The 25,883-nt window shown below is 42.4% G+C and overlaps 1 protein-coding gene across 2 annotated transcripts; it reads left to right on the top strand.

Moving 5' to 3' along the window:
* Nucleotides 1-1,778: 1,778 nt before the first annotated feature.
* On the top strand, nt 1,779-25,883 carry LOC115107916 (1-phosphatidylinositol 4,5-bisphosphate phosphodiesterase delta-4-like). Of its 2 annotated transcripts, XM_029631695.2 has the most exons (17): nt 1,779-2,141; nt 4,018-4,071; nt 4,924-5,082; nt 5,297-5,525; nt 5,667-5,796; nt 6,204-6,435; nt 9,082-9,283; nt 9,397-9,541; nt 9,813-9,965; nt 11,417-11,569; nt 11,900-12,050; nt 12,206-12,322; nt 23,281-23,373; nt 23,521-23,696; nt 23,833-23,965; nt 24,581-24,730; nt 25,019-25,883. In XM_029631695.2, the coding sequence occupies exons 2-17, from the start codon at nt 4,050-4,052 to the stop codon at nt 25,117-25,119; spliced, it is 2,346 nt and encodes a 781-aa protein (XP_029487555.1). In that variant the 5' UTR covers nt 1,779-2,141; nt 4,018-4,049; the 3' UTR covers nt 25,120-25,883. The 2 variants fall into 2 exon arrangements, with proteins under 2 accessions (XP_029487555.1, XP_029487570.1); XM_029631710.2 differs by lacking the exon at nt 23,281-23,373 and having other exon boundaries at nt 1,781-2,141.

The following is a 25,883-nucleotide window of genomic DNA, read 5'->3' as shown; positions in this document are numbered from 1 at the left end:
AAGTGTTTGCATTACATTTAAGCAGACATGCATAATATGAGGTTTAACATTGATGTTATCAAAAAGCACATCAATGTTGATGTCACAAATTGGCCTTGTTTTAGACTAGCGAAAAAGCATGTTGCTCCCGCAGTTTTTTGTACTCTCCTGAACAGAACAAGCATCTACCGGCTCTTTCTGGGAATGTTTTTCTTCATATTTTCTCTTAATCCATTTACTTGATTTCTTGAGGCCAGGCATCAACAGAAAGCTAGCTTTTTTCTTAGGAGCTATTCGTTTAACAAATCTACTGTTACGTATTCCAAAACAAAGCCCCACTCTCAGTTGGTCAGCAAAAACGGTTTACCTCCTTGAAATGTTGAAGGAATAACTGATATATTCTCTTGTATTGGAAATTGAGATTTCAAACTTAATTTCAGAGTTCTCGTGAAATGATCTGGGAGGAGTATCTTGAAGTGCAACGTCATTATTGAATCAAAATAAAAGGTTTCCCCTACCCCACTTGCACATTTGCTTTAGCAGTTTTTATCCTACCATTTCCTCCACAGGTGACATTAACAATACAATGGATTTTCTTTTTGTTTATTGTGAGATTCACACCGTTTGTAAATAAATTGGATCCCTAGAGGATCTCTGCCAAAATGTGTGTAATGTTTTCAAGTGCCAACTAAACAAATGTTCTATCCACCTATCTGAAACGCTGAATGTTATGTTATTCTGAGTGTGCATTGGGAGAAATAGCATTTGTAGATATTGAAAATGGATTATGATCAAAAGCAGTTCTGTAAGAAGAAAAAAGATTTTGATTGTAAAATAGTTATTCAAGTGTTTCTAGTACAAGTAGGTTGCATTCTAGTTGCAAAGAGGACATTATACCTAACCATCAACCTCCAGGATTTTCCATTATATTGTTTTCCATATACATGTATATCAGATCAAGGTACCACAGGAGGGTGGAATGACGCTTACATAAAGTAGGTATCAATATAGTGGAAAATAATATATTTAAGCAATAAGGCACGAGGGGCATATTGCCAATATATCACGGCTAAGGGCTGTTCTTAGGCACGACGCATCGCGGAGTGCCTGGACACAGTCCTTAGCCTTGGTATATTGACCATATACCACAAACCGCCGAGGTGCCTTAATTGCTATTATAAACTGGTGAACAATGTAATTAGAGCAGTAAAAATAAATGTTTTGTCATACCCGTTGTATACATTCTGATATACCACGGCTGTCAGCCAATCAGCATTCAGAACTCAAACCACCCAGTTTATAATAGACAATAAACGCCGCAAACCATGGCTGCATGTGCAATAGACGTTAACTCATTGATGGGATAAGTACAGTAGGTATGGAAAGGATTGTCTGGGTATGTGTGAACTGGACTACTGTATACCACTCTCTACATGCGTTTTGATCTTGCACAGGCAACCTCTCCTAGACTGAGTTATCTGTAATCTGTCTGTGCTGAGGTAAACACGAGTACTGTCTGGATTGCTGTCCTCAAAACAATGGAGAGGGGTGAATCGAATCTGCAGTCTGCTCATGGATAAGGTAGAGAGAGAGAGAGTGTGTGTATGGAGACGGAGAGAGCAAGACATTTAAAGTGAGCAGCAGCATACTGTGGCAGCCTACAGGAAAACAGCAAAGGATTTTTTTAAAGCAGCCTTGGAAAAATTGAACAGCCCTCATGTAGGAAAATAGGAAAAGAGAGGGAGTGGCAGGGAAGGAAGGAGAGGGGGGTAGGTGGATGGGGGAGGAGTGTACCAGAAGGCGGCAACGTTTTCCCAGATGAAGCAGGCAAAGTAGAGCATAGAGGACATATACACTGAGCCAGCTTTCCTCTGGACACTCCCCATCTCCTGAGCCCAGTGCTTGGCTAGTGGTCTCAGGACACTCCCTAAGCGTCCATAGATCTGGAGCTTTCTACTGGGCCTGCTACCCCCACCAGACCCCTATCTCTTTTGGGTGGCCAGCTATCTTTGACACTTCCTAATCCTGGTCTGGAGCCTTTTCCTGTAGCCTTTTCCTGGATATCTCTCACCAAACATCCCCAATCTATTCTGGAGCTCTTCACAGCAGTGGCAGCCCCAGCGGGGCCAAGGCAAAGACCCGAGGGAGAGGTCTACAATTTGGTAAGTGTAATTTATTCTCCTTTGACTCATTCTATTTGTCCTCATCTTGATTGTAAAAGGCATAGCCTACACTACATAATGTGTTCAGCACAGGTTGTGGTTTAGTGTTGCGGTTGTTGGTTTGATTATAATCTTACCCCCTGGTTGCTGTTTTGATTCTGTCTCATATTACAGCAGCTGGTTCTACTTTGTTGTCCTTCAGCCAGCCTCCCTACATGGCACAAGCACATTTTACATGTGTGCTAAAAGACTGGTGGACCTGCATTTGTTTACAGGATTCTTCACACAGCTCCTCCTGAACTGTAGCAACAGCCCATTGAGGGTTGAGTACAGAGCTTTCATGAAAGGGGAAATTGAACATTTGTGATTTTTTTAAAGTCAGTTTAGAACAAATTCTTATTTACAATAACAGCCTAATTTACAATGAAGGTCATATATCGCAGATGTTTATAATAAGGGGTGCTTGTAATTAAATGTACAGTGAAGACATATGGGCATATGATGAGGCTGCCACTTCACTTGATAAACAGTGTTTCTTTAATACTTTGAGTAGTTTTTAGTGTGAGTAGCCCATTTAAACTATGACATCAACTTGCCAGTGAGTCAGGATTCTCTCCCTGTGTTTGTGGTCAGGTGGATACTCTCAGGCACGTGGCTGGGTATTAGTCATATTTCCAAAACACTAGCAACGGCCCACCAAATAACATAACATAACAGTTTATTCATTGGTTAGAATCGTATGACTTTGTGTGTACACATGAGAGTGTACTGTATGTGTAGAATATACTGTTGTTATAGGAGGGGTCCATGAAAATGACTGCTTTGTGAGAGCTCTTCCTATTCTTTCACATCTTTTCACAAGCACCACATATCAAAAACATCACTGGTGTTGTTAAAAAATATTAAACAGATAGTTTCTTTGCAGTACTTCAGGGACAATGCTTTATTTACACTTGTTTTGCTGAAGAAGGAGTGGATATTTCACTCACAAACTAACAGTGGGGCTGGGAGGAAATGCCTTTGTGGTATTTTGAACTATGGAACAATTTACCTTGCTGTAAACGGTAAAAAAAAGAGAAAATATACTATCAAAATTAGCCATTGTTCTACAAAGGTTGTAAAATGACAATGTGAGGAAAGGGAGACATTCTACAGCCAAAAAAGAAGAAAGAGAAGCCATTTGAACTCTCCCTTTATGGAACATTTGACTGTTTGGAGTGTACAATACAATAAGTTCTTGTGAGTTTCCTCTCTGTGAGGAGTTGAGCACCTCTTCTCTTGGGGGCTAGACAGCTGATTGGTACGGAATATATTTTCTTCCAAAGGCTAATACATTTGTATTTGATAGCAGCACCAAAAGTAGTTGTCATACTAACACAGGGACATAGAGAATAGGGTTGGAGTCAATTCGGTTATGGCATATGACTTGAGAATTCGCATATGAATTGGAGAGTTACCTGTTACTTTTGGTGCGATTTTTTAGATTCAGGAATGAGACACCTGGTTCATTCTCTGTATTGTCCTGGTTAAACTGCATTCACTCCTATACTGCTTGAGCATTCTGCAGTGCAAACTACACTAGACTTAATTGAGTCCATGCGGCACACCGACTGTAAGAAATGCCAAGCTTTGGGTTGTCAATCTTCTACACCTCTCCCTCTTAGTCACTCAGTAGATAGAAAGAGAAAGCATAAGTCTGATTGGATTTCCGAGCTCTGCATGCAACCCAGCTAAAATGTTGATGACACAGTTAGATCGATTATTCAGCCATGGATGTCCACACTGATCAGGAAGTAGGGAGGGAATAATTTTACTTGTGTCACTATTACAGCATAATATGTATCACAGCAATTATTTTTGTCTTCTTTTTTTGCAGGAAATTCCCACGGGCATGTGTCAAGGCTAGCAATGGAATCTCCCCAAAGCTTGTGTAAGTTGACAGATACTAAAAGGTTGCATGAGATTGCATCAATCATGCAATAATATAATTTAAAACCTCTACAGGATCGGTGGGTCCCCCGCGGGACGGTTGAGCTAACGTAGGCTATTGTGATTAGCATGAGGTTGTAAGTAACAAGAACATTTCCCAGGACATAGACATATCTGTTATTGGCAGAAAACTTAAATTATTTTTAATCCAACTGCACTGTCCAATTTACAGTAGCTATTACAGTGAAAGAATACCATGCTATTGTTTGAGGAAAGTGCACAGTTATGAACTTGAAAATGTACTAATAAACCAATTAGGCACATTTTGGCAGTCTCGATACAAAATTTGGAACATAAATGCAATGTTTCATTGGATCAGTCTAAAACTTTGCACATACACTGCTGCCATTTAGTGGCCTAAATCTAAAATGTGCCTGGGTTGGCATAATACATTATGGCCTTTACCTTGCATTTCAAAGATGATTGTACAAAAACAAAAAAAATAACATGTTTTTTTCTTTGTATTATCTTTTTCTAGATCTAATGTGTTATTTTCTCCGACATTGATTTAACATTTCCACAAACTTCAAAGTGTTTCCTTTAAAATGATATCACGAATATGCATATCCTTGCTTCAAGTCCCGAGCTACAGGCAGTTAGATTTGGGTATGTCATTTTAGGCAAAAGTTTTTTTAAACGTGTGGATCCTTAAGAGAATTTCCTCTGATCAAAATCTCCATGAACCAGAATAGAGAAACAATACGAGGTCTAAATTGATTAAGACTATATTTGTAAGGATGGTCAAGATTACTTTTGACCCCAACCTTGACCACTAACCCCTGATCCTGCACAGTTGCCCAGGGTGATGAGGACCTCCAGGTGATGAAGGCGGGGGCAATGTTGAGGAAGGTCAAGTCTCGCTCTTGGAAGAAGCAGCGGCACTTCCGCCTGCAGGAGGATGGCCAGACCATCTGGTACAAGTCCAGGTGGGCAGGGACAGGCCACTCCACCTGTGAGTACTGCAAGTGTGTGGGGTTGGGTGGGTGGAGGAAGCAGGGAGGAAACAGCATAAGAATTGACCAGACTGTAGATAAAAAGTTGAATGAACGGCCATAGTATTTCTCTCATGAAAAAAGAATGAGGCATACAATCATCTATTGAGAAATCACTTTAGCATAGAAAAAGCCTGAGTATGTCTTCACATGATGCCTAATGTTCTCTCTTAGTCTCTGTGGCTGACGTGGATGTGGTGCGCGAGGGTCACCAGTCGGAGATCCTGCTAAGTATCGCTGATGAGTTCCCCGCTGACCTCTGTTTCACCCTGGTGTTCCGTGGTCGCCGCAGCAACTTGGACCTGGTGGCGGAGTCGCCGTCCGAGGCGCAGGTCTGGATCCGGGGTGTCCGCAAACTGATCCAGAACACTAAGAGCATGAATGACAAGGAGAGGCTCGACCAGTATCCTTGTTCCAAGCTCAGCATTAAATACAACATACGGATTGATTAACCATACAAATCAATGAGGGTCTATAACGTTGCTTCATTCCATCTTAACTCTTACTAATTGTTGCCCTTAGCCAGCGTCTTCCTTTTTCTCAGGTGGATCTGGGACTGGTTTCAAAAGGCGGATAAAAACAAAGATGGACGGATGAACTTCAAGGAGGTACGCACACTGCTGAAGATGATGAACGTGGACATGAATGAAGAGTACGCTCTTCGCCTTTTCACGGTGAGGTTACCGTCATCATCTACTGTTCACTTTTGAATTGAGTCCATCTCCCATGCTAACTCTTGTATAGATCTAGCTATTTGTCTGTCAATCCCAAATGAATGGGAGGGTGCTTATCTTTCCCATTCATTTGGAATTTAGGCATATGCTCATATACTCACATGCAAATCCATGGATTTTGACATGTAATCAACCTTAAAGTATAGTGAGCAGTAGTTAAATGTGGATGATGTAAGTGGTGGAATTGTCCCCAACATTGGTTGCTTTTCTATGACGTCATCGTAAGTGACTACACCGTCAGTGGTCTACCATCATAAGGTGGTAGAACTCTAATCGAAAATAAAATGTAATGGGAACACCTTTTCTCTGAAGTAGACAAGTATTCTGCTCTTTGCTTTTACCCCCAGATGGCTGATAACTCAGAGTCCGGTTGTCTGGAGAACGAGGAGTTTGTCCAGTTCTATAAGATGCTGACGGAGAGGGAGGATGTGTGGCGGGTGTTCCAGGACTATTCTCGGGACGGACAGATATTAACCCTCGCTGAGCTGGAGGACTTCCTGAAGCAGGAGCAGCAGGAGGGGGAGAGGAGTCTGGAGCACGCCCAAGAGTTGATTGACCGCTATGAACCCTCAGAGAACGGTATGGACCACTGTGCAACTGTGGTCAACCACAATCAACTATACAGTGCCTTGCGAAAGTATTCGGCCCCCTTGAACTTTGCGACCTTTTGCCACATTTCAGGCTTCAAACATAAAGATATAAAACTGTATTTTTTTGTGAAGAATCAACAACAAGTGGGACACAATCATGAAGTGGAACGACATTTATTGGATATTTCAAACTTTTTTAACAAATCAAAAACTGAAAAATTGGGCGGCAAAATTATTCAGCCCCCTTAAGTTAATACTTTGTAGCGCCACCTTTTGCTGCGATTACAGCTGTAAGTCGCTTGGGGTATGTCTCTATCAGTTTTGCACATCGAGAGACTGAATTTTTCCCCCATTCCTCCTTGCAAAACAGCTCGAGCTCAGTGAGGTTGGATGGAGAGCATTTGTGAACAGCAGTTTTCAGTTCTTTCCACAGATTCTCGATTGGATTCAGGTCTGGACTTTGACTTGGCCATTCTAACACCTGGATATGTTTATTTTTGAACCATTCCATTGTAGATTTTGCTTTATGTTTTGGATCATTGTCTTGTTGGAAGACAAATCTCCGTCCCAGTCTCAGGTCTTTTGCAGACTCCATCAGGTTTTCTTCCAGAATGGTCCTGTATTTGGCTCCATCCATCTTCCCATCAATTTTAACCATCTTCCCTGTCCCTGCTGAAGAAAAGCAGGCCCAAACCATGATGCTGCCACCACCATGTTTGGCAGTGGGGATGGTGTGTGTTCAGGGTGATGAGCTGTGTTGCTTTTACGCCAAACATAACGTTTTGCATTGTTGCCAAAAAGTTCAATTTTGGTTTCATCTAACCAGAGCACCTTCTTCCACATGTTTGGTGTGTCTCCCAGGTGGCTTGTGGCAAACTTTAAACAACACCTTTTATGGATATCTTTAAGAAATGGCTTTCTTCTTGCCACTCTTCCATAAAGGCCAGATTTGTGCAATATACGACTGATTGTTGTCCTATGGACAGAGTCTCCCACCTCAGCTGTAGATCTCTGCAGTTCATCCAGAGTGATCATGGGCCTCTTGGCTGCATCTCTGATCAGTCTTCTCTTTGTATGAGCTGAAAGTTTAGAGGGACGGCCAGGTCTTGGTAGATTTGCAGTGGTCTGATACTCCTTCCATTTCAATATTATCGCTTGCACAGTGCTCCTTGGGATGTTTAAAGCTTGGGAAATCTTTTTGTATCCAAATCCGGCTTTAAACTTCTTCACAACAGTATCTCGGACCTGCCTGGTGTGTTCCTTGTTCTTCATGATGCTCTCTGCGCTTTTAACGGACCTCTGAGACGATCACAGTGCAGGTGCATTTATACAGAGACTTGATTACACACAGGTGGATTGTATTTATCATCATTAGTCATTTAGGTCAACATTGGATCATTCAGAGATCCTCACTGAACTTCTGGAGAGAGTTTGCTGCACTGAAAGTAAAGGGGCTGAATAATTTTGCACGCCCAATTTTTCAGTTTTTGATTTGTTAAAAAAGTTTGAAATATCCAATAAATGTCGTTCCACTTCATGATTGTGTCCCACTTGTTGTTGATTCTTCACAAAAAAAATACAGTTTTATATCTTCATGTTTGAAGCCTGAAATGTGGCAAAAGGTCGCAAAGTTCAAGGGGGCCGAATACTTTCGCAAGGCACTGTATGAATGAGATCATTAATAGCCTCATTAAGACAATGCCAATCATAATGAATGACAACCACAATGATCATTACCTAGTCTACCTGAGTGAACCACAACAGCCCACAATGGTTGGTCAACAAGTCGCCATGTTTCATAAAAAATATGTTGTACGTTTTTTTGTGCCCTTTTATTTTTTTTAGGGGGGTTTCTGTCATGGACATTCTTACACAGGGACACTCAAAGCCAATTTTAAATTAAATTAATTAGTCTATTGTTGCATATTTCATTAAATAATATGAACACCTACCACGCTGCACCTTGGTCCTCCTCTCCTTCCACCAACGAGAAGCGTTACAACCATAGTACACATGTCAATCAGGAGCTCTGCCTGTGCAGACCCAGCAGTTGTCTTATATACGGCTATACACAGACAAGTATATTTGCATGATTTAGCATAATTAATTCATTACTGTTTTGTTTTATTCATGTGACTGACCAATACTGTTTCATAACATGGGACAGACCAACACCTTACAAGGCTTCTTTCTCTCCAAGCTGAAACCTTTGAACTGAGATATCTTTCGTTTGTTCTCAAAACAAGGTCTGGTCATACTGCCAAATTGCAGCTACTGATAAGCGAGGATTTGTACAGTCAGCCACTTGCATGAACACAGAAATTGATTTATAGAACAGCATATGAATAGAACACAGAAATTAGTTATAAGAAAAGCACAAACATTAACATTTCCATTACAGTTCCAATAATATTTTTTTATATATATATTTGTCCTTATATTAAGTATTGTATATTGTATGTCCATATATATAGATTTTTCAACTAGTAACCATTATTGACCACAATTATACTGACCATAGTCAATTGTAATCAACTGCCATTGTCGACCACAATCAACAGAGAGATGTAGTTTACTGAGCATTTTCTGATTGGGTTGACTTATATAAGACAGAACTTCCCATGTCTTCTCACAGCCAAGAAACATGGGGCAATGTCTATAGACGGCTTCCAGATGTACCTGGTCTCTCCGGAGGGCGCCATCTTGGATCCCCAGCTGCTGGCCCTGCACCAGGACATGAGCCAGCCCCTCAGCCACTACTTCATCTGCTCCTCCCACAACACCTACCTGATGGACGACCAGCTCCGAGGACAGAGCAGCCAGGAGGCCTACATCCAGTGAGGAACAAAACACTCAGCATTGCAACCCTTTATAGCTTACATGGCAGTAAGGCACTGTTCAAACAGCTTTTGATATGCACCGCTGTTGAACTCAGTGTGTCTGTGTGCAGGGCTCTGAAGCGTGGCTGTCGTTGCGTCGAGGTGGACTGTTGGGATGGGCCAAATGGAGAGCCGGTTGTTTATCACGGCCATACCTTCACGTCCAAGATACTTTTCAGAGACGTCATCACCACACTGGCAGAATACGCCTTCAAGGTGGGCACTTCAATACCTGAATTAACTGTAGCCTCCATGACCACGGCAGCTCTATCCCCAACTCTAAATCTAATCCAGTCTCTTAGTGGTTCTGTCCATTTGTCTTCTGTATTGGTTTTTGCTTCAACCAAGTATTCAGCATCCTAAAACATCCTGTCTTCAGCCTTCACCTCTTCTCAGAAGAACGACTGTAAAAAAAAAAGACTGTCAAAGTTCAACACATCCTTTTAGGAATTCCGTTCGTCCCCTCTCCCCTCTCCCTGTGTCCTAGGTGTCTGAGTTTCCTGTCATCCTGTCCCTGGAGAACCACTGCAGCATGGAGCAGCAGAGGGTCATGGCCCAGCTCCTGGACACCATCCTGGGGGACACACTGCTCAGGGCCCCCCTCGACAGACTGGTTCCCCAAGAGCTGCCCTCTCCTCAGGTAAGACCAACACTGGACCGCTTCAATTCACTGATCAGGGTCCGGGGTGGTACTGCAGTGGCTCCGCAAATTTTAGTTTTTTGGAGGGGGGAGTAATTTGTTGGGGATTTTGTGGTGAAATATGCATATTTTACTATCGCTAGCTGCAAAATAGGACCATTGTGGATACCATTTTTATGTCTCTGCGTCCAGCATGAAGGAAGTTATATGTACCTTCACAAGCCCAATGCTAACTAGCGTTAGCGCAATGATTGGAAGTCTATAGGAACAGTTAGCATGCTAGCTGACACTGAAGTAAATAAATGGCTTCATTACCAAAATCTCCTTTAATATGGAGGAAATTACAGTCATTGGTGCTAATTACAGGCTTTTTTCTGCCTACAACATTATTAGGAAGGCCATCTAAGTGATGATTTTCGGGGTGAAAAAGAAGTTTCAGTGTCAACTTAAAACAACAAAAAACAGATAGAAAGCATGAAGAAAAAATAGTGAACTATATACATTTTTATACATTTTTAAATAATACCATCTTTGAGAGCTAACAATCAAATAAAAGCTGGACAATCAGGAGGAATAGAAAAATTCAGGGCACATGCCATTGATTTTTGTGATAATGTTTGAGCAGAGGAACAAAGCATTAGCCATGGCAAAATGTATAGAATGGCAGAAAATGAGCTTTACAACACTTCCTCTCCAATGATCAGTGGGGAGGTCTAGATAATGAAACTGTCTACCAAATCTATTCATTTGAACATTTTGATTACATTCACCTGATAAGGCAAGATGTGTGTGTTTATTTTTGCTAACATATGATGGGGGTCCCTGGGTTGCCCGTTTGCCTGGGTTGGGGTCCCTGGGCAAGCAAAGTTTATTCTATTCTATTCTATTCTATTTATCTACTCTACTGTAACCCTTATTCAACAAGGCAAGTCAACTATTTATCAAGTCAATTGAGAAGACGTTCTCTAAGGATTTGATTTCCTATCTATGACTTTGTTCAGGTTTTTATTCAGCAGTGATGCTGGGAGCAGTACAATCATAAGTCTCCAGTGATTTTCATTCTCTTCTTCCAGTCAGAGCACTTAAAAGAAAGATAAATATCCAATGAGGTGTGTGTTTGTGTATGTGTGTGCTAGACTAAAGTTAGTTAGAAAAATGTAGTAAAGTGTTACTCCAAAATGATATAATAATTGACGATACAAAATACAGATAAAACAAAAACATATTGTGGACCACTCAAATAGATTTGAGACACTAAAAAAAATCATATTCAAACATGGCACAGTATTTCCTTTGGCGTCATCTACGTATAATACATGACATCATCTATTCATTGGCATCAGTTATTGTACACTGTCATCTATACACATGTGTGTGTATGTATGTGTGTGTGTATGTGTGTGTGCGCCCGTACGCGCATGTGTCCTTGGATTCGTGCATACTCATACAAGGATCTGAAGGGAAAGGTCCTGCTGAAAGCGAAGAAGATTGGCGGCGTAGAAGAAAGTGAAACGCTGACCGATGAGGTCACTGATGAGGTCAGCGACGAAGATGAGGCTGACCCTAAGAGCCTGTCTGCAGAGGCCCTTCGTCTCAATGATAAGGTACGTGGCTGGATGTATGTATCTGGAAGGATGAACGGACGGATGATGGACAGACGGATGGATGGATCTGTTAGGATGGACGGAAGGATGGATGGATGGAGGTGAACGACTGGCAACCTCTTGCCGTCATCTGCACCAACTATTACACTTATACATTACTAGATTATTACTGACAATACATTCTGCCATTTTGCAAAAAATATCACACACTAAGCAAGCAATAAACACTGTGCCTTGACCTGCCAGCTAATCATGATATGCCGTGGTTTAATTAATAGCCACCAAGCAGGTGATATTTGTTCACTTACATGTAACGTCCTGTCTCTTCAGAAATCCAAGTTCTCCAGGGAACTATCGGATCTGGTCGTGTACTGTAAGAGTGTTCATTTCCACAGCTTTGAGTACTCTCGCCTGCACTCCAAGTGCTACGAGATGTCCTCCTTCTCTGAGTCCAAGGCCAGGAAACTTGCAAAGGACACAGGTGCACCCTGAACTATTTTAGCAATACCTACATACCAAACAATGTATCGATATTGCCAAGGATCATTGGTTAGGAATTCACAACCATTCACTGTTGTAGGTTCCCTGGGTTATGGGATAGAAAAAAGCATCACTGTATGGCTGTGTTTTTCTCAGGGGCAGAGTTTGTGCGCCACAACAGCAGACAGCTGAGCAGGGTCTACCCCAGTGGCATGAGGACTGACTCCTCCAACTACAACCCACAGGAGCTGTGGAACGTAGGCTGTCAGATAGGTGAGAGCTTCTTTACTTAAACCATTTTGTACTCAGGTCAATGTTGTAGTGTAAATCTGTTTTTAAACAAGCTAGCAGTTTCGGTTTCCCATTGATTCTGGGAATGAAGTCATATGTTTACTGACCTGCAAAACTGAATGTTTTTAAATGTTCTGATAACGGAAGTAAAAAATGTTGTCTGTTCTGGGAATGTTTATTTTTAGGTTGCAGGGAGGTTCTGAGAACATTTACTCTGGTTCCTTGAATGTTTTCCTGGGAGGTTTTATTAACGCTTTTGAGAACTAAAATTATAGGTTATTTTGAGGCTTCCTTAAAACTTTAATTGAATGTTTCAATAACATTTTTAATAACACTGTTATTGCTTATGCTTATTTTGGGTTAACTTTTTTGAACTCCAAGCACAGATAGGACACATAGAAATGCGGTAGCGCTATAGGTTCGGGGTGAATATTTAGCTATTTTCACAACCAATAATAATGATTGTGGTGGTGCGAAAGGATTGGGGTTTGATGAATAAATAAGTATGTGTGTCGAGGCTTGACCCCTCACTGGCCAATCAGAACATGCTCCGTGGCTAAAAATGTGGTTGGTTCAAGTTGTGTATTTACGGTCTTTTATGTATTGCCTTGGAATCAACTCCAATTCCAATGTTAGTCCGTCATAGTTTGTTAAATAGCTTGCAGAAACGAAATGACAAAATGTAGACCTATCCCATCTTTGCTAAATACGTTAACTTGAACCTGTTCGCAGTCCACACTGTTCTAAGTAATTGCATGCCTTCAATATGGAAATATATACAGTACCATTCAAAAGTTTGGACACATCTACTCATTCAAGGGTTTGACTATAACAATAGTGAGGATATCAAAACAATGAAATAACACATGGAATCATGTAGTAACTAAAAAAAGTGTTAAACAAATCCAAATATATTGTTCTAGCCGTGTCTGAATCCTGGCTTAGGAAGACCACCAAAAACTCTGAAATCTCCATCCTAAACTACAACATTTTCAGACAAGATTGAACGGCCAAAGGGGGCGGTGTTGCAATCTACTGCAGAGATAGTCTGCCGAGTTCTGTCCTACTATCCAGGTCTGTACCCAAACAATTTGAACTTCTACTTTTAAAAATCCACCTCACTAAAAACAGGTCTCTCACTGTTGCCGCTTGCTATAGACCACCCTCTGCCTCAGCTATGCTCTGGACACCATATGTGAACTGATTGCCCCCCATCTATCTTCAGAGCTCGTGCTGCTAGGCGACCTAACAGCTCAGCCATCCTACAATCTTACCATGATGCCCTCAATCTCACACAAATTATCAATGAACCTACCAGGTACCACCCCAAAGCCGTAAACACAGGCACCCTCATACATATCATCCTAACCATCTTGCCCTCTGCTGTTTTCAACCAAGATCTCAGTGATCATTGCCTGCATCCGTAATGGGTCAGCAGTCAAACGACCTCCACTCATCACTGTCAAACGTTCCCTGAAACACTTCAGCGAGCAGGCCTTTCTAATCGACCTGGCCTGGGTATCCTGGAAGGATATTGACCTCATCCCGTCAGTAAAGGATGCCTGGTTATTTTTTTTAAATGCCTTCCTCACCATCTTAAATAAGCATGCCCCATTCAAGAAATGTAGAACCAGGAACAGATATAGCCCTTGGTTCTCTCCAGACCTGCCTACCCTTAAACAACACAAAAACATCCTATGGCGTTCTGCATTAGCGTGATATGCAACTTTTCAGGGAAGCTAGAAACTAATATACACAGGCAGTTAGAAAAGCCAACGCTAGCTTTTTCAAGCAGAAATTTGCTTCCTGCAACACAAACTCAAAAAAGTTCTGGGACATTGTAAAGTCCATGGAGAATAAGAACACCTCCTCCCAGCTGCCCACTGCATTGAGGATAGAAAACACTGTCACCACCGATAAATTCACTATAATTGAGAATTTCAATAAGCATTTTTCTACGGCTGGCCATGCTTTCCACCTGGCTACCCCTACCCCTATCCCGGTCAACAGCACTGCACCCCCCACAGCAACTCGCCCACTCCTTCCCCATTTCTCCTTCTCCCAAATCCAGTCAGCTGATGTTCTGAAAGAGCTGCAAAATCTGGACCCCTACAAATCAGCCGGGCTCGACAATCTGGACCCTTTCTTTCTAAAATTATCTGCCGAAATTGTTGCCACCCCTATTACTAGCCTGTTCCACCTCTCTTTGTGTCGTCTGAGATTCCCAAAGATTGAAAAGCAGCTGCGGTCATCCCCCTCTTCAAAGGGGGGGACACTCTTGACCCAAACTGCTACAGATCTATATCTATCCTACCCTGCCTTTCTAAGGGCTTCGAAAGCCAAGTCAACAAACAGATTACCGACCATTTCGAATCCCACCGCACCTTCTCCGCTATGCAATCTGGTTTCAGAGCTGGTCATGGGTGCACCTCAGCCACACTCAAGGTCCTAAACGATATCTTATTAACCGCCATCGATAACAAACAATACTGTGCAGCCATATTCATTGACCTGGCCAAGGCTTTCGACTCTGTCAATCACCAAATCCTCATCGGCAGACTCAATAGCCTTGTTTTCTCAAATGATTGCCTCGCCTGGTTCACCAACTACTTCTCTGATAGAGTTCAGTGTGTCAAATCGGAGGGCCTGTTGTCCGGGCCTCTGGCAGTCTCTATGGGGGTGCCACAGGGTTCAATTTTTGGGCCGACTCTCTTCTCTGTATACATCAATGATGTCGCTCTTGCTGCTGGTGAGTCTCTGATCCACCTCTACGCAGACAACACCATTCTGTATCCTTCTGGCCCTTCTTTGGACACTGTGTTAACAACCCTCCAGACAAGTTTCAATGCCATACAACTCTCCTTCCGTGGCCTCCAACTGCTCTTAAATACAAGTAAAACTAAATGCATGCTCTTCAATCGATTGCTGCCTGCACCTGCCCGCCCGTCCAACATCACTACTCTGGACGATTCTGACTTAGAATATGTGGACAACTACAAATACCTAGGTGTCTGGTTAGACTGTAAACTCTCCTTCCAGACTCACATCAAACATCTCCAATCCAAAGTTAAATCTAGAATTGGCTTCCTATTTTGCAACAAAGCATCCTTCACTCATGCTGCCAAACATACCCTCGTAAAACTGACCATCCTACCGATCCTCGACTTCGGCGATGTCATTTACAAAATAGCCTCCAATACCCTACTCAATAAATTGGACGCAGTCTATCACAGTGCCATCCGTTTTGTCACCAAAGCCCCATATACTACCCACCACTGCGACCTGTACACTCTTGTTGGCTGGTCCTTGCTTCATACTCGTCACCAAACCCACTGGCTCTAGGTCATCTTTCAAGACCCTGCAAGGTAAATTCCCTCCTTATCTCAGCTCGCTGGTCACCATAGCAGCACCCACCTGTAGCACGCGCACCAGCAGGTATATCTCTCTGGTCACCCCCAAAACCAATTCCTCCTTTGGCCGCCTCTCCTTCCAGTTCTCTGCTGCCAATGACTGGAATGAACTACAAAAATCTCTGAAACTGGAAACACTTATCTCCCTCACTAGCTTTAAGCACTGGCTGTCAGAGCATCTCACAGATTACTACACCTGTACATAGCCCATCTATAATTTAGCCCATCTATAATTTATAATTTAGAAAGAGGAGTGGGAGGCCCAGTTGCACAACTGAGCAAGAAGACAAGTACAATAGAGTGTCTAGTTTGAGAACTGGACTTAAAGTCCTCAATTTGCAGCTTCATTAAATAGTACCCGCAAAACACCAGTCTCAACGTCAACAGTGAAGAGGTGACTCCAGGATGCTGGCCTTCTAGGCAGAGTTGCAAAGAAAAAATTTAAGATTAAGATGGGCAAAAGAACACAGACACTGGACAGATGAAGATTGGAAAAGAGTGTTATGGACAGACAAGTCTAAGTTTGAGGTGTTCGGATCACAAAGAAGAACATTTGTGAGACGCAGAAAACATGAAAGATGCTGGAGGAGGGCTTGGCGCCATCTGTCAAGCATGGTGGAGGCAATGTGATTGTCTGGGGGTGCTTTGGTGGTGGTAAAAGTTTGAGATTTGTACAGGGTAAAAGGGATCTAGAAGAAGGAAGGCTATCACTCCGTTTTGCAACGCCATGCCATACCTTGTGGACGGCACTTAATTGGTGCCGATTTCCTCCTACAACAGTACAATGACCCAAAGCACAGCTCCAAACTACGCAATAACTATTTAAGAAGAAGCAGTCAACTGGTGTTCTGTCTTTAATGGAGTGGCCAGCACAGTCACCGGATCTCAACCCTATTGAGCTGTTGTAGGAGCAGCTTGACCATATGGTACGTAAGAAGTGCCCATCAAGCCAGTCCAACTTGTGGGAGGTGCTTCAGGAAGCATGGGGTGAAATCTCTTCAGATTACCTCATCAAATTGACAATTAGAGTGCCAAAGGTCTGCAAAACTGTAATTGCTGCAAATGGAGGATTCTTTGACAAAAGCAACGTTTGAAGGACACAATCATTATTTCAATTAAAAATCATTATTCACAACCTTGTCAACATCTTGACTATATTTCCTATTCATTTTGCAACTCATTTCATGTATGTTTTCATGGATAACAAGGACATTTCTAAGTGACACCAAACTTATGAACGGGAGTGTACATGGTTAGCAGATGTTATTGCGAGTGTAGCAAAATGCTTGTGCTTCTGGTTCCGACAGTGCAGCACTATCTAACATATAATCTAAAAATTCCACAAAATCTACCTAAATAAACACAAATCTAAGTAAAGGAATGGAATAAGAATATAGACATATAAATATATGTGTGAGCAATGACAGAGCAAGATTCAATAGATGGTACAAAATACAGCATACTGTCAAGGTTGTGCGCTACTGGTGAGAAGTCAGGTGCAGGAAAGCAGAGAGTTGTGATCAGGCGCACTTTATTTGGCAGAAGCACAAAAGACAGACGCAACTGCGTCAACAACCCTCCAGCCAATGGCAAAAGTGTATCAGCACAAAAACACTCACAATAATGCAAATGTACGACAATAAACATACTACGGGTCAAATCACGATACCCGGGAGAAAACCAGTCTGGCACATAACACTAAACACATAACAAAATAATTCCACACAAAGACATGGGGGGAACAGAGGAATGTATATATGCAGTGTGATTAGGGAATGTAAACCAGGTGTGCGGGGAACAAGACAAAACAAATGGAACAATGAAAAATGGAGTGGCCATGGCTAGAAATCCAGTGACGTCAACCGCAGAACCCCGCCCGAACAAGGAGGGGAGCCGACTTCGGCGGAAGTCGTGACACATACATATATGAGATGAGTAATGCAAGATATGTAAACATTATTAAAGTGGCATTACTAAAGTGACTAGTGATCCATTTATTAAAGTGGCCAATTATTTCAAGTCTGTATGCAGCAGCCTGTCTGTGTTAATGATGGCTGTTTAACAGTCTGATGGCCTTGAGATAGAAACTGTTTTTCAGTGTCTCGGTCCCAGCTTTGATGCACCTGTACTGACCTCGCCTTCTGGATGGTAATGGGGTGAACAGACAGTGGCTCATGTGGTTGTTATCCTTGATGACCTTTTGGCCTTCCTGTGACATCAGATGCTGTAGGTGTCCTGGAGGGCAGGTAGTTTGCCCACGGTGATGCATTGTGCAGACCGCACCACCCTCTGGAGAGCCTTGTGGTTGTGGGCGGTGCAGTTGCCATACCAGGCGATGATACAGCCCGACAGGATGCTCTCAATTGTGCATCTGTAAAAGTTGGATTTTAGGTGACAAGCCAAATTTCTTCAGCCTCCTGGGGAAGAAGAGGCGCTGTTGCGCCTTCTTCATCACACTGTCTGTGTGGGTGGACCATTTCAGTTTGTCAGTGATGTGTACGCCGGGGAACTTAAAACTTTCCACCTTCTCCACTGTTGTCCTGTCGATGTGGATAGGGGCATGCTCCCTCTGCTGTTTCCTGAAGTCCACACTCATCTCATTTGGTTTTGTTGACGTTGAGTGAGAGGTTGTTTTCCTGACACCACACTCCGAGTGCCGTCACCTCTTCCCTGTAGGCTGTCTTGTCGTTGTTGGTAATCAAACCTACTACTGTTGTGTCGTCTGCAAACTTGATGATTGAGTTGGAGGCGTGCATGGCCACGCAGTCATGGGTGAACAGGGAGTACAGGAGGGGGCTGAGCCCGCACCCTTGTGGGGCCCCAGTGTTGAGGATCAGTGAAGTGGAGATGTTGTTTCCTACCTTCACCACCTGGGGGCGGCCCGTCATGAAGTCCAGGACCCAGTTGCACAGGGCGGGGTTGAGACCCAGGGCCTCAAGCTTAATGATGAGCTTGGAGGGTACTATGGCGTTGAATGCTGAGCTGTAGTCATTGGGATAGGGCAGTGTGCAGTGTGATAGCGCAGTGTGCAGTGTGATAGCAATTGCATCATCTGTGGAACTATTGGGGTGGTAAGCAAATTGAAGTATGTCTAGGGTGACAGGTAAGGTGGAGGTGATATGATCCTTGACTAGTCTCTCAAAGCACTTCATGATGACCGAAGTGAGTGCTATGGCAGAGAGTCATTTAGTTCAGTTACCTTTGCCTTCTTGGGTACAGGAACAATGGTGGCCATCTTGAAGCATGTAGGGACAGCAGACTGGGATAGGGAGAGATTGAATATGTCCGTAAACACACCAGCCAGATGGTCTGCGCATGCTCTGAGGACGCGGCTAGGGATGCCGTATGGGCCGGCAGCCTTGCGAAGGTTAACATGTTTAAATGTCTTACTCATGTCAGCCCCGGAGAAGGAGAGCTCACAGTCCTTGGTAGCGGGCCGCGTTAGTGGCACTGTATTGTCCTCAAAGCTGGCAAAGAAGGTGTTTAGTTTGTCTGGAAGCAAGACGTCGGTGTCCGTGATGTGGTTGGTTTTCCTTTTGTAGTCCGTGATTGTCTGTAGACCCTGCCATATACGTCTCGTGTCTGCACCGTTGAATTGCGACTCCACTTGTCTCTATACTGACATGTCGCTTGTTTGATTGCCTTGCAGAGGGAATAACTACACTGTTTGTATTCAGCCATATTCCCAGTCACCTTTCCATGGTTAAATGCGGTGGTTTGTGCTTTCAGTTTTGCGTGAATGCCGCCATCTATACACGGTTTCTGGTTAGGGTAGGTTTTAATAGTCACAGTAGGTACAACATCTCCTATACACTTCCTTATAAACTCACCGATTCAGTGTATATGTTGACATTATTCTCTGAGGCTACCCGGAACATGTCCCAGTCCGCGTGATCAAAAAATCTTGAAGCGTGGATTCCGATTGGTCAGACCAGTGTTGAACAGTCCTTAGCAAGGGTACACCCTGTTTGAGTTTCTGCCTGTAGGAAGGGAAGAGCAAAATAGTGTCGTGGTCAGATTTTCCAAAAGTAGGGTGAAGAGGGTCTTGTATGCATCGCGGAAGTTAGAGTAGCAGTGATCCAGTGTTTTTCCAGCGCGAGATCTACAGTCAATATGCTGATAGAATTGTTCTCAAATTTGCTTTGTTAAAATGACCAGCTATAATAAATGCAGCCTCAGGATATATGGTTTCCAGTTTGCATAAAGTAATGTCCAGTGAAGTTCCTTGAGGGCTGTCGTGGTATTGGCTTGAGGGGGGATATACACGTCTGTGACAATAATCGAGGATCATTCCCTTGGGAGATAATACAGTTGGCATTTGATTGTGGAATTTTAGGTCAGGTGAACAAAAGGACTTGAGTTCCTGTATGTTGTTACAATTACACCACGAGTCGTTAATCATAAAACATACACCCCCGCCCTTCTTCTTCCCGGAGAGATGTTTAATCCTGTCGGCGCGATGCACAAAGAATCCAGGTGGCTGTACCAACTCCGACAGCATATCCCGAGAGATGTTCCGTGAGACAGAGTGTGTTACAATCCCTGATGTCTCCCTGGAAAGCAACCCTTGCCTTAATTTAGTCTTCCTTGTTATCTAGAGACTGGACATTAGCGAGTAATATACTCGGAAGCGGTGGGGGGTGTGCGCGCCTGCTAAGTCTGACCAGAAGACTACTCCGTCTACCTCTTCTCCGGCAGCGTTGTTTTGGGTCAGCCTCTGGAATCAATTCAAATGCCCTGGGTGGTACGTAGAAAGGAGCCGCTTCAGGAAAGTCGCATTCCTGGTCGTAGTGATGGTAAGTTGACGTCGCTCTAATATCCAATAGTTCTTCCCGGCTGTATGTAATAACACTTGAGATTTTCTGGGCTAACAATGTAAGAAATAATACATTTAAAAAAATACTGCAAAGTTTCCTAAGGACTAGAAGTCGGTGCCATCTTTACAGTAATGATGGACTGTCGTTTTGTCTTTGCTTATTTGAGCTGTTCTTCCAATAATATGGACTTGGGTCTTTTACCATATAGGGCTATCTTCTGTATACCAACCCTACCTTGTCACAACACAACTGATTGGCTCAAACGCAATAATAAGGAAAGAAATTCAACAAATTAACTTTTAACAATGCACACCTGTTAATTGAAATGCTTTCCTGGTGACTTCCTCATGAAGCTGGTTGAGGGAATGCCAAGAGTGTGCAAAGCTGTCACCAAGGCAAAGGGTGGCTACTTTGAAGAATATCAAATGTAAATTCATCCCAAACCATCTCAATTGGGTTGAAGTCGGGGGATTGTGGAGGCCAGGTCATCTGATGCAGCAACATCACTCTCCTTCTTTGCTGGTGATGCTGTGCAAAGTGTTTATACAAGGGTGGCTACTTTGAAGAATCTAAACTATATTTTGATTTGTTTAACACTTCTTAGGATACTACATGATTCCATATGTGCTATTTCATAGTTCTAATGTCTTCTCTATTCTACAATGTAGAAAATAGAAAAATGAAGAAAAACCCTTGAATGATTAGGTGTGTCCAAACTTATGAATGGTAGCATTCACACTGATATTGGGGCTAGGCCTACTGTAAATTGCATTATGGCTGAACATGGAAATGCAAAACGTTGTCAATAGGCAAGATTAAATTCTTTACTGATAAGGCCTAAAAAGACAACAAATAATTATCAAATTATAAACAAAACACAACAACAACTTGCTTTTAAATAGGCTATGTCCAATACAGCTACAGGCACCATAATCACTCCCTGTGGGCATATATATAATATTACAACTACACAGACTATGGAGGGTTTTACACACATCAACATTTTTCACTGTAGCTGGACAAAGATCCAATATAAAGACAAAGAGAGAATGTCCACTCAATGTTATACTGCTCCCAAATATGTTTTATAAATATATTGGAACCATCTTTTTTACCCCTTTTTTCTCCTCACAAGAGAAGGTCGCTGTTGTTTTATACTGGTATCTTTCATTTATTTGGCGTGGGCTACGGCCTAACAGTAGCCGTGAATTCGTAAACTCAATCCTATGTCTGGACAACTGTTCCTTTATGATCCAGCCAGGTCATTACAATATAATAAAATCGTCAGTATAAAAAAATACAAGACGTATTGCTGTTGAGCCAGCCTTCATTATAGTAGACCTAGGGCAGGGCTGCCCAACCCTCTTCCTGGAGATCTCCTGTCCTGTAGGTTTTCAGTCCAACCCTAATTTAACATATCTTGATTCAGCTAGTTAATGTCTTGTTGAGCAGCTAATTAGAATCAGGTGTGTTAAATTAGGGTCGGACTGAAAACACGCTGGACGGTCGAGCTCCAGGAAAGAGGGTTGGGCAGCCCTGGCCTACGGAGGGCTTGGGTTTTGAACATATGAAATGTAAAAACAAGCAATTGTTCCAGGAAAACAACTTCTAAAAACGAGGTTCACCAGTATTCACTGAGGGATCTGCATGGCTATAATAATGTAGGCCTGCCTACAATACAAAGATAAAAAAAAGGGAACGTTAGCTCTTTTAATAAGCTTCGGTGATTAAGTTTTATTTCCAAGTGGTCTCACGAGACAAACCCTTTTTTCAACAGTCCTGACTGCATTGGTCAGGACAAAAATAAACAGCTTTCATTGAGAGGAAGGGAGACTATGCTTGGTTTTCAATCAAATAAAATGAAATGGGGGAAAAACTATAGTTTTATGTTTCTTAAAACTCTTCTTCCATGCGCATATTGACAGTGTGCATCACGGCTACATAGGCTGTTTTTTCCACTGTCAAAATTCATGCCATAACCAACCATGTTACTGATAAAACCAGCTTTTGGTTGGTCTTACATATCCCTACTAGCCCTGCCTGAAATGAGAACTCTGGATCCCTCCCATCTGAGCGCAAGCGAGCTGATATAAGACAGGTAAATTGCCAACAGTTTGAAAATAGCAGAGCGCTAGCTTTAACAGGTTGAAATTTCCAACGAACATGAGATCGACGCTAGCGCCGCCTTAATGCCAGCCGAAAATAGAGCCCATAATCTTCTGTTCTCTATCCATGGAATTAGTCCAATGTGCCACCGGGATGGAGCTAGCATGCCATGTTTTTTTCATGCATACAAAGCTTTTCATTTGAGTCTATTCAAACAAACCCAATTCCAAAAGAAAACAAGCACTCATTAAGATCAGGTGTGGCCAATTAGTGTGCGAGGTCCACACTCCTGAACACGCTTCACAAGATAGAGGATAGAGAGAGAGTTCTGTTGATGCTGAGAACGGAATGTCTATGTTGTTCAATAACTTTCTTAGAACGTTCTCTTTGAACGCTATGAAGGTTTTTATGGGACGTTTTCTTTATGTTCTGAGAACAGAATGTATGTTCCTGGAACATTATGTGCTAGCTGGGCAAGTTCAGGCATAGCCCAGCTAGCACATAACGTAAAACTTTGCTTTTACATTTTTTTTTATACACTCTCTGTCCCAGACGATTTACCTTAAACAGGCCTATAACCTGTTGTTTCTATTATACATTACATTAGGCCTGGTGAAACACACCGTACACATCTGTACATGCATTGCTTGCTTCCTGGCTGGAAGAAAGAAGGAGAAGGTTTACTGCCCGAAATGGCAAGGTAACACATCATGTAGATGGGTCTGGAGAGAAACAGGGTGCAAGCCAAGGAGAGTTAGAGACTACGAGCACGTTGTCTCCTCACTCTTCTTCACTTTGTGACAAATTTGTGAAAAGAGCTGTATGCATTTATTTGATGTTCTCTTAGTGGCTCTGAACTTCCAGACAGCTGGGCCAGAGATGGATCTGAACGATGGGCTCTTCAGTCAGAACGGCTGCTGCGGCTACGTCCTCAAACCTGACTTCATGAGGAATGATGACTCTTTTGATCCAGAGAGACCCCAGGACCGGAATGGTTACACATCACTCCGCCTGTCTATCCAGGTCCAGAAACAACTATCTGTTGTGTTTTGTTGTGTGCATGTACAGTTAGTGTGTTTTGCCGGGTTTCCTTTGCAATGTTTTTGAGTATGTATCCTTGTCTGAGTTTTGATTTTTAAGTGCATGTGTTGTCCATAAGGTGATCAGTGGGCAGCAGCTACCAAAGGTGAACCACAAGGAGGGCTCTATCGTTGACCCTCTGGTTAGAGTGGAGATCTACGGAGTATTTCAGGACCAAGCCAAGCAAGAAACTAGTTACATTGACAACAACGGTGAGGAACCAGCTTTCAAGGACTGTCAAAACACATTCATTGGGGTTTTTGTACAGACCCAGCTTACTCCTGGTCTAAAATACATGCTTTGTGGCCTAAAGTGGTCTAGGCCGCTTTGTGGCCTAAAGTGGTCTAGGCCGCTTTGTGGCCTAAGGTGGTCTCGGCCGCTTCCTTCAGTGCACATGAGCCGCAGCCTCATGGGTTCCAATTCGGCCCAATGTTATTTCAACTCTCCTCTATCTTCTATCCAATAAACTAAGACTTAAAAAATATACAGTACCGGTCAAAAGTTTGGACACAACTACTCATTCAAAGGTTTTTCTTTGTTTAACACTTTTTTGGTTACTACATGATTCCATATGTGTTATTTCATAGTTTTGATGTCTTCACTATTATTCTACAATGTAGAAAATAGTCAAAATAAAGAAAAACCCTTGAATGAGTAGGTGTGTCCAAACTTTCTACTGTTACGGATGTAAAAAAAAGAAAAGCATGCATTATCATTATTATTACACGTAAGTATGATACACCATGCCATGTTTTAGTGAATTAGATAGAACCTCTGTACTTCTCTTGGCTGTCTAAAACCTGGACTCTGCTGCCCCCTGCCTACAGGTTTTAACCCTCTGTGGAATGAGACCCTCAATTTTATCGTCCATGTCCCTGAGTTGGCCCTGGTGCGTTTTGTGGTGGAGGACTATGACAAGTCCTCCAGGAACGACTTCATGGGCCAGTTCACTGTGCCCTTCACCTGTATTCAGCCAGGTAAGATTGACCTTATCATATTACACCTGAGGGTGAAGTCTGGACAACTGGGTAAATCCCAATTGCAGTTTTCATTAAATGATTGTACAAAATAATTTGATCCTATTGACTCGCTAAAGGTTAAATCAATTGATGAATCTTGTCAGAATTTGACATCCCTGCTGAGTGTTTTAATGTAAGCCTGTTATGTACAAATGTACATATTTTACTGTATGAGTGATGGTTTCCAAGTGGTTATTCATGACAACAAGCTGAATTTCTTCTGGCTCCTCTCCCCACACTTCACAGGATATCGCCATATCCACCTTCTGTCCAAAGATGGGACGGCAATCCCTCTGTCTTCTCTGTTTGTCAACATCAAGATCTCCGAGCTAACAACAGAAGTCTGATGGCCCAATGATTGGCTGAATAACATGCCGCAAACACCAACCGCATGGGAGGGTTACAATAATACTGTTATCGGTTTTTAAAGGTAAATCTATATGCCCAATGAACTGTTTTAGATCATTTCTGCTTAAATTGCCGTTTCTGTTCAAGCAACATCAGCGGGGCCTCACACTGATGAAAGACAAAAAACCACTTGTCTCATGGCCTAGACAGCCTTACCTGGGAATTCTCAGCATCTTAGGGATTTTTTTGCTATTTCCCCAATATATAATCTTTTAAAATAATCAGAGTTTAAAAAAAAATTGAATGTCATGGGAGTGCGTCAAATCATATACGTTTGACGCCCACGCAGATAACTGAGATGAAATCAATGAAGAAATGCTTGAGCCCAATGTTAGCTTCTTTGACATGGCACATTCAATAGCACTTGGCTGATCAAACTGATGCAAGGACTGACATATTGCAGGGTTCAAAGGTCATTTTAGAGTAACAGACTTTGCAATGGCCTCTTTTAAAAAAATCTGTTTTATAACCATCCAAGTATTCAACATTTGCACTGTGTGCTGGTAGAGTAGCTGAATTGTATAAACAATTATTCCTCCATCTAAACATTTCAATAGATATTCTTTACAGTTCTTCAAAGTGTGGCATGAAACTATATCTATTATCTAAAGAATCGTGTTGCAAAAGTATTGAACTGTAAAGTATTTATGTGCATAGAGCTCTGTAAATAAAGAGAAATGAAAGACCTGTCTTTAAAAAACAA

Source organism: Oncorhynchus nerka, linkage group LG3 (assembly GCF_034236695.1).
Source record: "Oncorhynchus nerka isolate Pitt River linkage group LG3, Oner_Uvic_2.0, whole genome shotgun sequence".
Lineage (NCBI taxonomy): Eukaryota > Metazoa > Chordata > Actinopteri > Salmoniformes > Salmonidae > Oncorhynchus > Oncorhynchus nerka.
Note: the sequence above shows the minus strand (reverse complement) of the source record. Positions and strands in the feature narration are given on the sequence as shown.

Coding starts and splice junctions, on each gene's coding strand:
- LOC115107916 (XM_029631695.2), top strand. CDS start 4,050: ATGGAATCTCCCCAAAGCTTGT. Junction 5,526..5,666: donor GACAAGGAGAGGCTCGACCA/GTATCCTTGTTC, acceptor CCTTTTTCTCAG/GTGGATCTGGGACTGGTTTC. Junction 9,542..9,812: donor TGGCAGAATACGCCTTCAAG/GTGGGCACTTCA, acceptor CCTGTGTCCTAG/GTGTCTGAGTTTCCTGTCAT.